Source organism: Rhincodon typus, chromosome 23 (genome assembly GCF_021869965.1).
Source record: "Rhincodon typus isolate 14 chromosome 23, sRhiTyp1.1, whole genome shotgun sequence".
In the NCBI taxonomy this organism is placed as follows: Eukaryota; Metazoa; Chordata; class Chondrichthyes; order Orectolobiformes; family Rhincodontidae; genus Rhincodon; species Rhincodon typus.
The window spans coordinates 45477177-45493043 of NC_063354.1; the positions used below are offsets into that span (position 1 = coordinate 45477177).

The 15867-nt window shown below is 42.6% G+C and overlaps 1 protein-coding gene across 2 annotated transcripts in view; it reads left to right on the forward strand.

Annotated features, from left to right (window-relative positions):
• Window positions 1–15867, forward strand: part of galk1 (galactokinase 1) — a 30580-nt gene that overhangs the window by 3052 nt on the left and 11661 nt on the right. For both annotated transcript variants that reach the window (XM_048610724.1, XM_020531006.2), the window contains exons 3-7: window positions 1274–1393; window positions 3121–3256; window positions 12124–12305; window positions 14346–14496; window positions 15532–15694. In XM_048610724.1, the coding sequence (XP_048466681.1) occupies window positions 1274–1393; window positions 3121–3256; window positions 12124–12305; window positions 14346–14496; window positions 15532–15694 (752 nt within the window). The remainder of the gene's footprint in view (window positions 1–1273; window positions 1394–3120; window positions 3257–12123; window positions 12306–14345; window positions 14497–15531; window positions 15695–15867) is intronic.

Below are 15867 nucleotides of genomic sequence, written 5' to 3' on the forward strand. Positions count from 1 at the left end.
AAATGTCAGACTTCCTGCTCCTCTGATGCTGCTTGGCCTGCTGTGTTCATCCAGCTCTCCACCTTGTTATCTCAGATTCTCCAGCATCTGCAGTTCCTACTATCTCTAAGGCAAATAGTGTGTTTGCTTTCATTGCAAGAAGATTTGAGTTCAGTAGAGATGTCTTCCTGCAGTTATGCAGGGTCTTGGGGTGAGTATTGTGTGCAGTTTCGGTCTCTCTACCTAACAAAAGATAAATTTGCCAGGCAGGGAGTGCAGTGGAGGTTCACTTGGCAGATACCTTGGATGGCAGGACTGTCTTATGAGGAAAGATTAATTTGACTGAGCTTGTGTTCACTAGAGTTTAGAAGGATGTGAGGGGATCTGATTGAAATATATACTAACAGGGCTGGATTGACAAGATGCAGGCATCCAGGACTGTGAGTCACTGTCTTGGGATACAGAGTAGACCATTTGGGACTACCTCAAAAGCTAGAAAACTTCTGGAATTCTGTACCACAGAAGGCCAAGTCACTAAATATATTCAAGAAAGAGATTGATAAAGATTTAGATTTTAAAGGTGTCAAGGGGTGTGGAAAGGAAGTGGGGACGTGGCATCATGATAGAAGATCAGCCTGGATCATATTGAGTGGTGAATCAGGCTCGAAGGGCGAAATGACCTGCTGCTTCTAGTTTCTGTGTTTCTATAAATACAATCTGCTGTTGATATTGAAGTCCATGAGCTTCTAGCACCATTTTACAGATGAGAGAAAATAATGTTTCTGCTCCAGTTGGGTTATTTGGAGAGCCAAGCAGGAAGGCTTTGCTTTGCCTTAGATGTGCACTATTATTGGAAGTGGAAACAGTTACGTGGATAGTGTACTGTTAACAGTAAGTGTGTTCAGACCTGCAGCTTGTAACTTGTTGCTTCTTTGAAAATAACCAGCAGATCAGTTGGCCTCCAGATCCAGGCTACAACAATTATTGGGAGATTACAGCAAAATCTGTGCAGTTCTGTCCTCTACTGATCTGAAGATGCAATCTTGTCAACCTTACCACCACTTTTGTTTTGTAATTCCTTGTTTATAATTGCTAGTTAGTGTGTAGTTTCTCTAGAATTTCTCATAGGTAAATATTGCCAAGTGGAATATAACTAGTGTTTTGAGATGCACCAGGGACACTATCTGGTATACAGCAGATATATTTAGCTATTTTGCTGGTAGTTTTGAAATTTTTGAGCATTTTTCTTTGCCGTGTCACCCGTATGGATATGCTGTCTGTTGTATCTCTGCAGCGGGCCCACTCCCTGGGTTTAAGGCGGTGATGGCAAGTAATGTTCCGTTAGGAGGAGGGTTGTCCAGTTCAGCATCTTTGGAAGTTGCTATGTACACCTTCCTACAGCAGATTTGTCCAGGTGAGTGAAATGAGATGCTTTATAATTGGAAAACTATCAATCTCTGCTTTGCCTCTTCTGCTCCCAAAAAGATTTAATGATGGAAGTCTCCTTCATCTCCAGTCTAGTTGTTGAGTTTACATATTGGAGGTATTCAAATGGCCAAGCGAGGTAACTGCTGTGTGAGGTGTTCCTACTGTTTGGCTGGGCCATTATAGCAATCAGGGCAAGTACACTGACTGCTATAAAGTCTTGGCTTGAATCCTTTTACGAACCTTTTATGAAAGCTCATGGACCTTTATAGAGATATTTGCATCGCAAAAGTGCCAGGCACTGACCAGGTCCAACAAGATAGAATCTAGTCATCACCCCTTGATGCTCAATGGCATTACCATCAGTGAGTCCCCTACTGTCAACATCCTGGGGGTAACCATTAACCAGATACTGAACTGGACTAGCCATATAAAAACTGTGTTTACAAAAGCAGGTTAGAGGCTTGTAATCCTGCAGTGAGTAACTCCCTTCCCATCTCCCAGTGTTTTTTCACAAGGCATTAGTTAGGAGTGAGATGGAGTACTCTCCACTTGCCTGGATAGGTGCAGCTCCAATAACACTCAAGAAGCGCAACCCTATGTAGGATAAGCAGTCTGCCTGATTTGCACCCCATCTACCTCCTTCAACATTCACTTGCTTCTTCACCACTGACGCACAATAGAACAGTGTGTACGTTCTGCAAGATACATAGCAGTAACTCACCAAGCCTCCTTTGACACCATCTTCCAACTGTGCAACCCCAACCATGTAGAAAGATAGCATCAGCATATGTATGCATGGGAACACCACACCCTGAAAATTCCCCTTTAAGCCACACATTATCCTGACTTTCTCACCATAACTTCACTGCAGCTGAGTCAAACTCGTAGAACTACCTGTGTAGCAACACTCAGTATACCTACACTACATGGCCTAGTTGTATTATTGCTGGACTGTCAATCCAGAAACCCAGATGATGATCTGAGGACCTGGGTTCAAATCCTGCCCTGGTGGATGATGAAATTTGGATTCAATTACATGTCTGGAGTTAAGAGTCTAATGATGATCATGAATCCATTGTGGATTGTCAGGAAAAATCCATCATTAATGTCCTTTAAGGAAGGAAACTGCCATCCTTACCTGGTCTGACCTACATGTCACTCTGGATCCACAGCAATGTGGTTGACTCTTAACTGCCCTTTGGGCAATTCGTCAATTAGATGGGCAATAAATACTGGCCTAGGCGGTGGTGTTATTGTACTGGACTGGCAGGTCAGAGTCTATGAATTAAAATACAGTTGGCACAAGTTAAATACAATTCATTAAATCTGCTGGCACCAGGAAAAAGTTACCCATAAATGCTGCTGCTGGATCGTCTTAAAAATCCCACTGATTTACTAATGTCCTTTGGTGAAGGGACCTTCTTCCTACACTTAACACACTTGATTCCACTCCAACAAGTGGAATGGACCTTGCCAACATCATCAAAATTCCAACTGATTAATTAAAGAGGCACTTAAACTTTGGAATTGGCTTTGGAGAACAGGCCCAATGAGTGTGGCACACTATTTAGGATGGGAGAGAAAGAGCGTTGTGGATTATTGAGTGACACACATCTTGGGAGTAGGAACCATGCCTCTACATCACAGATGAGGCATGAGGTGGTGGTAATAGTGCAAATGAGCCCTGACTATGTTTAGTTTTCTGATCATCAGATGATGGAGATTTAATGGAAAAGGCTCTGGCCTGTCAGAAAGCTGAGCATACGTTTGCCTCCATGCCCTGTGGAATCATGGATCAGTTCATCTCGGTGATGGGGCAAAAGGATCATGCCTTACTCATTGATTGCAGGTGAGCTAAGGAAGGCATACACATCTGTTGCGTGTGATCTGTGATCTCATGATATTCTGTGTGGCTCTTGTTTTGGTCATGGATCAGATGACTACTGCCATTCGAGTCAGATGATTATGGGTTCAAGTCCATTGCTAGAATTCTTGCACAAAATGTGGGCTGACACCCCAGTGTAGTATTGAAGGAATTCTGAGCTGACTGATTTCATAGAGTCATAGTGGTCTACAGCATAGAAAAAGATGCTTTGGCCCATTGAGTCTGCGCTGGTCAAAAACAAGCACCTCACTATTCTCATCCTATTTTCCAGCACTTGGACCACACTTTGGCATCACAAGGTGCATATCTAAATACTTCTTAAATGTTTTGAGGGTTTCTGCCTCTACCACCCTTACAGGCAATGAGTTCCAGATTCCAACCACCCTCTGGATGAAAAGGTTTTTTCCCTCACATCTCTAAACCTCTTGCCACTTACCTTCAGTCTATGCCCCTTGTCATTGATCCCACCTTCAAGGGGGAAAGTTGTCTGCCCTCAGCCTCTGGTTCAAGGGAAACAACCTCAGTCTATCTTCATAACTAAAATTCTCCAGCCCAAGCAACATACTGGTAAATCTCTGCAACCTCTTCAGAGCAATGTGGATTCCAGGACTGCACACAATACTCTAGCTGTGGCCTAACCAACAAATAATAGTTCCAGCATAACCTGCCTGCTATTAAACTCTATGCCTTGGTTAATAAAGGCTAGTATCCAACCATATGCCTTCGTAACCAATCTACCTGTACCGTTACCATAAGGGCATGGTTGACATGCACACTGAGGTTCCTGTGATCCTCAGTTCTTCCTACTGTTCCTCATGTATTCCCTTGCCTTGTTTGTCCTCCCAAGGGTATCACCTCCTGATTGAATTCCATCTGCGATTGATCAGCCCATCCATATCCTCCTGTCGTCTAAGGCTATCCTCTCACTATTTACCAGCTCACCAATTTTTGTATCGTCTGTGAACCTACTGATAAGTCCTCCTACTTTAAAGTTTAAATATTTATATTACAAACAGCAAGGGCCTCAACACTGATCCTTACAGAGCCTCTCAAATGTTAATGCTGATCCCTCTCTCTACACCTTCTCTTTGGCTGTAACACTGTACTCTGCTACTTGATGCACTTTGCATGGTACAATCTGCCTGTGGAGCAAGCAAAACACTTTTCACTGTATCTTGGTACATATGACAACAATAAATCAAATCAAATCAAACCCCACTGGACATAGACTTCCAGTCACAAAAACTACCCCAAGCATCACCTCTGCTTCCTGACACTCTCAATTCTGATCCACTTAGCCAAATTTCCTTGGATCCCTTAGGCTGTTACTTTTGCTATCAGTCTCCCATGTGAGATCTCATCAAAAGCTTTGCTGAAGTCCAAATTATCCATGTTAAATACATTTCCCTCATCTACACACCAGTTCATCTCTTCGAGAAATTTAAACAAGTTGGTCAGACATGACCTCCCGTTAACAAAACCATTGCTGACTGTTCTTGATTAATTCCTGCCTCTCCATGTGCAGACTAATTCTGTCCCTCAGAATTGCTTCCGTGGAGATTAGACTGACTGGCCTCTAGTTTCCTGGTTTATCCCTTCCTCCCTCTTGAATAATGGTACCACATTGGCTGCCCTCCAGTCCTCTGGCACCTCTCCTTTGGCCAGAAAAGAATTGAAATTTATTGCCAGCAGTCCTATTTCCTCCCTTGCCTCACTCAGCAGCCTGGGATACATTTCAACCAGCCCTGGAAATTTATCTACTTTAAAGCGTGCCAGAAACTCAGAACCTCCTCTCTATCTATGCTAATTTCTTTAATTGTATCACAGACCTTCTTTCTGGTTTCTAACCACATCATCTCTCTCATTAGTGAACATCAACATAAAGTATTCGTATAGGATCTGACCTACATCCTCTGGCTGTACGCACAAATTACCACTGTGTACCTTAATGGGCCCTACTCTTTCCCTAGTTATCCTTTTATCCTTAATGTACTTGTAAAATATCTTAGGATTTTCCATTGTTTTATCTGCCATTACTCGATGGGCTGAATGGCCTAATTCTCTTCCTATATCTTATGGCCTTTCATATCCCTTTTGGTCTCCCTCCCTAGTGCATTCTGTACTGCTCTAGGGCTTTTGCTGTTCTGAGTCCTTAGTATCTGCTGTGAGCCTCCCTTTTTCTCTTTATCCAATCTGTATATCCCTCAATATCCAGGGTTCCCTGATTTGTTGGTCCCACCCTTTCTCTTTACTGAAACATGATGGCCCTGTACTCTCCCTGCTTCCTCCTTGAATTACATCCACTGCTCTGAATGGATTTACCTAGAAGTATCTGCTGCCAGTCCATACTGGCCAAATTATATCTGATCTTATTAAAATTGGCCTCTCCACAGTTTAGATCTTAGATTTCATGCCCATCTTGCCCTTTTCTATAACTATCTTGAATCTAACTGAGTTGTTTTTGCAGACAGCAATCACATTGATACTCCCTCATTGATACTTCATTCCCTAAAATTAAGGATTGCCCCCTCCCTGTAGGGTCTTCTACATACAGGCTTTAAAAGCTCTCCATGGTACATTTTAAGAATTCTGCTCCCTCTAAACTGTAGTGATTGTAACGAGGTCAGCCAGGTGGACTTCATACAATATGAGTTCCCTTATTGGGGCTGTTAATCTGGTCCACTCAGGGAGCCCTGGCTGACAGATTAAAACAAGGGTGTCAGACATCCTGTTCATTCTGAGAGCTGGCTCTGAGGGAGCTGGATCAGGGTCAAGGACTCTCCACGTATAAATAAAGGGTGACTTGGTGACAGGATACCAGCCTCTGTGGAGTTATATCATAAACCTTTCACACTATGACGACTTCTGTTAATGTTGGGTGAGTTGAAATCCCCCTATAATCACTACCCTTTTACTTTTACACTGAAATTTGCTTACATATTTACTCTTCTATTTCTCTCTGACTGTTAGGGGCCTGTAGTACACTCCCAACAATGTGGTTGTTCCTTCTAGATTTTTAAGTTCTACTCATATGGATTCATTTGAGGAGCCTACTAAGATATCATCCCTCCTTACTGCTGTAACTGATTCTCTGATCAATACTGTGATGCCCCCTTACCTTTTATCTCCGTCCCTATCTTGCCTGAAGGCCCTATATACTAGAATATTGAGTTGCCAATCCTATCCCACTCTCAATCACGTTTCAGTGACAGCAATGACAACACACTCCCAAGTTTTCACTTGTGCCCTCTACTCATCTGCCTTGTTCGTTAGACCGGCTGCAATAAAATAAATACCATCCAATCTTGCCAAACTTCCTTTAACCTTAAGTGGCCTATAATTTTTGTGCCTTCCTGACTCAATTACTGTTTCTTCTCATTTTGGCTGTGCATCTCCCCCTGCTCAGGATCCCACGCCCCCTGCCAAGTTAGTTGAAACCCTCCTCAATAGCATGAGCAAACCTTCCTGCAAGAATGTTGGTCCCCTTCTGGTTCAGATGCAATCCATCCACCTCATATTGGTCTCACTACCCCTATTGTCCCAGAAATCTAAAGACCTTTCTCCTGCATCATCTCTCCTGCCACGCATTCACCTGGACTAATCTCTTACTTTTATACTCAGTTGGACATGGCGCTGCAAGAGATTACAACTTTTTTAAATCTACTTCCTAGTTCCCTACATTATGTTTCAAGGACTTTGTCCCTTTCTCTTGATACCGTTATGATATCTGTCTGTTGCTCTGTCTCATCAGAATACCCTGCAGCTATTCAGTGACATCCTTGACACTGCATTAGAGAGGCACCATACAGCCTGAAGTCTTCCTTGCGGTCACAGAAATGCCCGTCTGTTCCTTACGATTGAATACCCTATCATTATAACCCTACCTTTTGTCTTCCTCCTCTTGTGCAGCAGACTGACCCATGGTGCCGTGAAGTTGCTTTCACCTGCACAGTCACCTCCCCAGTAGTGTCCAAAACAGTGTGTCAGTTACTCTGCCTGATGGTTGCCCATGCCCTTTCTGCCTGTTCGATCTTCACTTGCAATGTGACCACCTCACTGAAGTGACTTGATCAACATCACAAATGCTGCACAGCAAATTTACTGCAGTTCCAGCTCTGAAATGTACTTTGCCAGTAGCTGCAGCTGGACACACTTCCTGCATATGTGGCCACCACGGACAACTGAAGCTTCCATGATTTGCCACATATTACAGGAGGAGCATATCACAGGTGTGATCTCCATTGCCATGACTTCCCTTAAGCCCCTTAGTTACTCCCTTTTTTAAAACTAAACTTATGTTTATATAAGAATATGTCAGTTAAATCCACAAATAATCACTAGTTTAAAAAATCTACGTCATACTAGTTGACGACAGTTTGTAGGCAGTCCCCAGTAGTAGCCTCCTCAGCCAATGAAATCGGTGATTTCTTGTGGTGTCTCTCTAATTGATTTGAACTTGGAGCGGGAAATTTCAGAGACACTTTATTCGCTGTCACTCTCCCAAACTCCTCTGCTGTGGTCCCAGTTGCACATGCTGGTCTCAAGGAAAGACTGAAATCCTACTCACTGGCCTATATTTATACGCTGCTGATCTCCCAAACTCTTCTGCTCCAGTCCTGCTTGCTCACTGGTCAGAAGGATTGCAAACCATTGTTCTTAGTCCCAGATGAGACATTCAACTACTTGCTGTCTCAGATGAATGTGAACAATCTTACGCCACTATTCTGAAGAGCTGGGCAATTCTCCTGATGGTTCAAGATGGCTCCTGGGTGGTCAGTTTCCTAGAAAGGTTCTTATTTGTCCTTTGCTGTCTGCTGCCATTTTTCCCATTTTTCCCCCAGGCTTCTGTCTTCCACTGTTTAGACTCTTTTGGCTGTGTTAATAGGTGCATTTTAGCCCTAACGAAGTTAACAAAATTATTACAATGCAGAAGTTGGCCTTTTGGCCCATCATGCCAGCACTGGTTCCCTTTCCTTAGTGCCAGTCTCCTGCCTTATCCCCATAGCCCTCTGCACTATTTATATCCAAATAATCATCCAGTGCTCTTTTGAATGCTTCAGTTGAACCCGTCTCTGTCACATATCCAGGCAGTGCATTCCATACCCTAACTATTCACTTTATTCTCACATTAGTCTTGCTTTTTTTGCACTTTAAATCTATGCACACTCATTCTTTTTTTCTTTTGAGAGTGGGAGCAGCTTCTCTTTATCTACTCTCTAGCCTGCTTATGATTTTGAAAATCTGTGTCAAATCTCCTCTCAGCTTTCTTCTCTCTAAGGAGAACAGTCTCAACTACAGACAGGCCCCAGGTTACAAATGGGTTCCATTCTTCAGTATGTTCATAAGTCGATGTGTACGCAAATCAAAGCTATGATACAAAATAGCTCTTCATAAGTGCAAGAAAACATTCATACATCAGTCATTTAAAATAAATACTAATGTGAAATCTCGTTCATAAGTATGAGTGTTCATAAATTGGGGACTGCCTATAGTTCAATCTGTTCTCATAACTGAAGTTTTTCATTCCTGGAACTATTCTTGTAAATTTCTTCTGCAGTTTCTCCAGTGCACTTGCATCTTCCTGAAATGTGGTGCCCACAACTGTATGCAATACTGCAGCTGAGGTCTAACAAGTATCTTATATAAACTCAACATCACCTCCTTGCTCTTTTACTCTATGCCCCTATTAATAAAGTCGAGAACTGTACGCTTTAGTAACTTCTCTTTCCACCTCTCCTGCCATCTTCAATGATCTGTGCATACGTACACTCAGGCCCCTCCACCCCTGCACCCCCTAAACTTCACGTTATGATTGTCAGTTTACTCTCTGATTTCATCAGTGGGTGCAACAACTTTTCTTAAATTTAACTTCCCAATTGCTGGACTTCTCTGGACATCAAGATTACTCTATCTCTGTTGGTTAACTTTTAAATTAATTTTGATCTGATTTTGGATGTTCTCAGAGAGTCTCTTCCCTGTTCTCTCCTCCCCCCATTTTATCCCACTCTGAATTTGACTCTAGATTCAATCCTGTTTTTCTTTTCTATTTCCAGATATATATAAAATAGCTTTGTAACCTTGGGTATTTAATGACAAATTCCTGTGTTCATTTACCTGCACTTCTAGGCTGTCACACAACTGTACTTTGTTCTAACTTATTTTTGCTAGACTCCTCTCTCCTTTTGTTCTCCTACTGTAAAGACTGATGCAAAGTATTTATTCAACTCCTTGGCCATTTCCTGGTTCCCCGTTGTTATTTTCCCAGTCTTGTTCTGTAAGAGGCCTTTCTTAACTTTAGCGTCTCTCTTCCTTTTTATGCATTTAAAGACTAGAGCATTGCTTTGGTAATATGGCTCTAATAACCAAACCATGGCTTGGGTTTGAAGACATATTTCACCTGGTTCCAGCCCTCTTGCTGCTTATTCAAAGCCTCATGCTGTATTGCCCATCCAGCTGCTTTAAACATTTCATTGTCATTATATCTTTACATGCAAAATGCTTAAAGGGATAGACTGGGTAGATGCAGGTATGATATTTCCCCTGTGAGTCTAGAATAGTGTGCATTATGTAAAAGTAACAGGCATGCCAATTGTGTCCAAGATGAAAAGTTTTTTTTGGAGGTTTGTGAACCTTTGGAATTCTCTATCACAGAGGGCTGTGGAGACTCAACCATTGAGTGTGTTTAAGGTAGAGACTGATCGTTTTCTGATCACCAGTAGCATACAGGGTTGTGGGAATGGGTTGAATAAATGACACTGAAATGTTTGATCAGACATGATTGTATTGAATGGCAGGTAGGCTTGACGGGCTGAATGGACTATTCACGTTTCTATGTTCCTGTTCTTCTTCTGCCTCTGATCCAAGGTGCTTCGCGGTAGTATTATGAAATGGCACTGATACACACAAGGTGATATCAGGTCAGATGACCAAAAACTTAGTCAGAGAGAGTGTTCTAGGGTGTATATAGTTTTTAGGATGACATTCCAGAGGTGAAGGCTTGATTGCCACTCCTGGAGTATTTAAAATCAGGGATGTTCAAGAACTGGAGGAGCTTGGATGGTTGTAGGGCTGCATATGATTACAGAAGCAGGGAGGAGAGAGGACAGCAGGGAGATTTGAAAGCAAGGATGAGATTTCTAAAATTGAGTCATTGCTTAACCAGAATTCAGTGCTAGTCTGCAAGCATGAGTGAAAAGTGAATGGGATGAGGTGTGATTTAAGATGTGGCAGCAGAGTTTTGGATGATCTGAAGGTTAAAGAGGGTCAAAAGTGGGAGGCTAGCCGGGATTGAACTAGTGGAACCCAGAGGAAATCAATATGTGGGTGAGGATTTCAGGATAACATGAGCTGAGGCGAGGGTGCAATTGGGTAATGTGCAAGTGGGTGAAAGGAAAGATGAGAAGTGGCGCTTGCAGGTGAGCTGATCGTCTCGATCTTCAGGAAGAAAAAGTGGTATTGGATAGAAATTTCACTCAACTGAGAATCAAGCAGTGAGGATCAAAATCATTTTCAAGTCATGCATCTAAGTAAATTAGGGAATGCTGGGGGCTTGGTGCTGTGTTCAGAGGAGGTGATTTCTCAGCTTATTTATTGCACTCACTTATTTCCTCCCTGCATCTGATCTTTGGTTCCGTAAATCTCCATCCCCTAGTCCCATGGCAGTGCATGTGTTCTCCCTGCAGTTTGTAGTGATCTCCAGTGGCATATGAACAATACAACAGAACAGGGGGTCTTGGGTTTTTGTGCACAAATCACCAAATGTTAACATGCAGGTAAAGCAAGCAGTTATTACAAAAGATTGGAGGATAAGAGTAAAGAAGTCTTATTGCACTTGTATAGTGAGAATATGCCTAGAAGTAGTAGGTTTTTGGTTCTTTTTTCTGAAGGAAGGCTATACCTGTCTTAGAGTATGATGAAGGTTTACCAGACTGATTCCGGGGCTGATGGGACTGTTGTGTGAGGAGGCTAGATCTATAGTTCCTGCAGTTAAGCGGAAGAAGTGCTGTCACTGAAGATACAAAATTCTTAAGGTGCCTGACAGAATAAACACTGGATGTTTCCACTGGCTAATGTTTAGAACTAGTTGTCACAGATTCCAAATAAGGGGTCTGTAATTTAGTTCTGTGATGAGAAATTCCTTCATTTGAAAGGTTATGAATGTGATTTTTTTTTACTTCAGAGAAGTCAGGACACTCCATCATTGAGAATATTGAAAACTGAAAGAAATTAGATTTTTAGATACTAAGTGAATTGAGATGAATGGAGATAGGCCTGATGATGTCATCAAGATAGAAGGTCAGAGGACATCCAGACCCATTGTATCTTTGTGGATAAAGCAGCATTATCTACTTCCTCATCATATCTCTGACTTCAGTCTGCCTGTCTGTGGTTCAGCGTAACCTTAATTAGAGGGCATAAATGATTCAGTTAAACTAAATTACACCCACACCTAAATTATTGTTCTAATCTTGTTTATGTCTAATCCATGTGGTATTTGTCCTCAGAGAGTTAGGTAAGGAAATAAAAAAGGAGCTTTAATCTATATCTAATCTGTTGTACCTGCCCTGGGAGTACTTGATGAAAGAACTGAATAATCTGGATGTCTCAAAAATAACATGACCCAGCTCAAAAAAACTACAAAATTCAGAAAAAGGCCAAGGACAAGCTAGTGAGTTTTTCTCAGACACTGATGGGAACCTTTATGGTGTGAGGTTAATTGTTTTCATATTTTGTGACTGTTCTTTTGGATCTGCATTCGTGGCTTCCCTCAAAGTGAAGCAGCCAAATTCATAGGGCTTGAGATATTTAAACTCGTACTGTTCCAACCTCAGGTCTTTGGAAGTTACCCCTGTGCCCCTCAATGACCCCAATCTGGTGGTTCTGATCACAAACTCCAATGTACGACACACTCTGACAGGAAGTGAGTACCCAACCCGACGCATGCAGTGCATGGAAGCTGCAAAGGTACTTGGAAAAGAGAGTCTCCGAGATGTTTCCATGGCTGACCTGAAAGGTGTGTACCAGCTTGGTTTTTACATATTGTCTTTAAATGGATAAGGTGGGTAGGGCCAGAGAGAAAGGGCACATTGGTAATTAGCAAATAAGGAGTACTGGGGAAGATTGGCTTAAGAAGCATGTAAGGGATGGATTCCATTGGTGGGAAAATCATGGTGCAGAGTCAAGGTAGTGACATTACCTGCCATCATGAGGACAGTAAGTGACTCATATGGTACATAGTGGATTTACACTTCAACTTAGCTAGTGATTTCTTTCCTTTGGACGTATAGTTGGTACTTACTCGGTTGTAAGGCACTTTGGATATCCTGAGGTTGTGAAAGGCACTGTATAAATACATGCTTTTCTTGGATCTGCTCTTGGGCTCATTGGAGTAATTATATGACATTGGCTGTCAATTCACCACCTAATTTACATTTCTCCCCATTTTTGTTCTGCTTTGGTCATAACTCCCAAATCCACCCTGCAAGGACAATACCATCTCTTCCAACTTACAGTGGCCTGATTCTTCTTTGTTGCTGGGTCAAAATCCTAGAACTCCCACTCTAATTATACGGTGGAGTCATGTCACCATGGACTGTAGTGTGTCAGCAAGATGTCTCATTACCACCTACTTGAGAACACAGTCTTGGGCAAGATATGATGGTGTTACCAGCTATGCCAACATTCTATTAATTAATTTTTAAGAATTACTTGACAAAATTCAAAATTACAACCACTGTTTCTGTCTGTGTTCCTGGAAGCGTGCTCCTGTCCACTCAGTCCCATTCAGTACCAGTTTCCAACTTGTTCAAAGTACACAAGGGACCGTGGCAACAGAACAATCTATTACTGATTTTATAGGGTCAGAAATTACAGTCTAATCCACCAGATCTGGATCTAAGCTGGTACTAGCTGTATTGCCCTTCATATCAATTCTACCTTACCCCAATTGCTATAATGCTGTCTTTTCCCTCAAGTGTTTATCTAATTAATTCTTGAAACTGCTGACTGACTGACAATTTCAATAATTGCTTGTGGCAAAGCGTTCTGTATTCTTGTAACCCAGACTAAAGGGCAGCTGAAAGTATTAACATTGGGAGGAAGCCAGATGTTGCCCTGAGTGCCTCTCAGATTCTTAAGATGCGCCAAAGTTTATTACAAACGATGAATCCCATTCGGAGTATACAAAGAATTGTTATGTGGGTAGCCAATGTGCAGACAGTAAAATTCAACAGCCAGATGACAAAATATCTGGTGATTATGAGATTGTAGTAAGTAAATGTTGATCTCTTTATCACAGGGAATAATTGGATTAGATTTTTTTTTAATAGATCATAGAATCCCTACAGTGTGGGAACAGGCCCTTTGGCCCAACAAGTCCACACCAACCCTCAGAGCATCCCACCCACACCCATCACCCTATACCCCACCTAATCTACACATTCCTGAACACTATGGACAGTTTAGCATGGCCAATCCACCTAGCCTGCACATCTTTGGACTGTAGGAGGAAACCGGAGCACCCGGAGGAAACCCACGCAGACACGGGGAGAATGTGCAAACTCCACACAGACGGTCGCCCGAAGGTGGAATTGAACCTGGGTCCCTGTTGCTGTGAGGCAGCAGTGCTAAGCGGTGAGCCACTATGCCGCTAGCTTAGTAATCTTGGAAAGTTTGGTTAGATACCATACTATTAACTGGTTTCCCAAAGAAACAAGTGCAGTAAGTTCATCTCAGTTGTGTTTGTGATAACTTGCTGTACACATTTTGAATAATATGTTTCTTACATTATAAAACTTCAAATGTACTTTATTGGCTGTAAAGCATTTGGGATATCTTGAAATAGATTATTGAAATATACGACAGAAATATATATTTGTTTCTTCCTTGATGTAATTAATTTCTACCTCTTGCTTCTTCTCTCTGCCCTACTCGTTCCCACCCTCCCTCATGTGCCTCCTCCCCTTCCATCCCATCATACTTGAACCCACTCTTTCTCTTTCCTTCCCATGTGTCCACTTCTGCTCTGTCTGTCTCCTATCTCTCTCGCCCTTAGCGGCTGAGGCCCATCTGGATAAGGAGATATATTGCAGGGCCCGTCACGTCATCAGTGAAATCAAACGCACGACTGATGCAGCTGGAGCTTTGAAATCCAGGGATTACCAAGAATTTGGGAAGCTGATGGTGCAGAGCCACAATTCACTGAGGTACAAAGGAATATGGGGCAGAGAGAGGGGAGTGGAGAGTGAGATGATGCTCTGATAATATTTTATTTCCTCTATGGTCGAGACTGATTATATGGCGACAGACGTGTTCCCAACAGTGCTGGGCGTACCCTATGTACATATGTAGATATTGTGCAGGCATCTCCTGTACAGGTAGCCCAGTGTGGTATAGTGACAGACTTGTACCCACTGGTACCATAGCCCAGTGTGGTATAGTGACAGACCTGTACCCACTGGTACATATGTCCCATTCAGTATGTGGCACTTTCAAGGTCAAATGTTCTCTTTCATTATTGGAAGGAGTTTCGAAATCTGGAACCTATAGTTTTATGGCTGTGTTGTTTTCACACCCAAGTGATCATGGTGTGAGAATTACATGGCATTTTGTCAGTGACCACACTCTGCATGTCCAATGCTGCAAGTATTCTGAGTGCCAATCTCAGCCCAGTGTAGGTCTCGCATCAGGTAGTGTGATGTTGGTTTCATAATGCAGCCTCACAACCTGTGTCCAATACAACACTGTTGAGTGGTAAAGTCTGATATTCAGAAATGATGGGTGTAGTTTGTGACATTTCCGATGAAATGTTTCCATATGTCTGACCTCACCACCTTATCAGCAATTGTATCCTAGACAAATGTGAGAGCTTGATGTAAATCACACTTGAATTCCACATTTGATCCCAGTGAGTCTGCAATGGCTCCTTTTAGCCAGACTGAACAAGCTGTGTGAGCTATACAGTAGACCTTGGCATTCCTGGGTTGGTGAGGAAAAATGAGAGATGTTCTGTGCTCCTAATCGCTATTTGGCATACCACTGAATGAGCTATACTTGTGTGTATTGTGAGTTTCCACAGTCACACTCTAAGGATGGTACTAGCACCTGATGTCCAAGCATAGATGCCAAGGACAGGGAATTGGGTAAGTTACTACAAAGTTGATACTTTCAGGATGGAAAATGAAGAAGATTGGAATTAACCGGCAAAGTTCCCACCTCTCTCACTTTCTTCTGTTTGATAGAGGTGATTATGAGGTCAGTTGCCCGGAGTTGGATGAGCTGGTTGCTGCAGCAGTGGATGGTCAGGGGGTCTACGGCAGTCGAATGACTGGAGGTGGTTTTGGTGGCTGTACAGTTACATTATTGGACTCCGCAGCTGTGGAAAAAACCATCCAGCGGATAAAGGTAATGCTTAAAAAGCAAAGACACAAGATCAATTTGACCTCTGGTTGGGATCAGACTGCAGTTTGTGCTGTGGGTTAAGGGCAGACTTCAACTTATTCTCTGGGCTAGGGGCGGACTGCAGTTAACCCTCTGGGTTAGGGGCGGACTGCAGTTAATCCTCTGGGCTAGGGGCG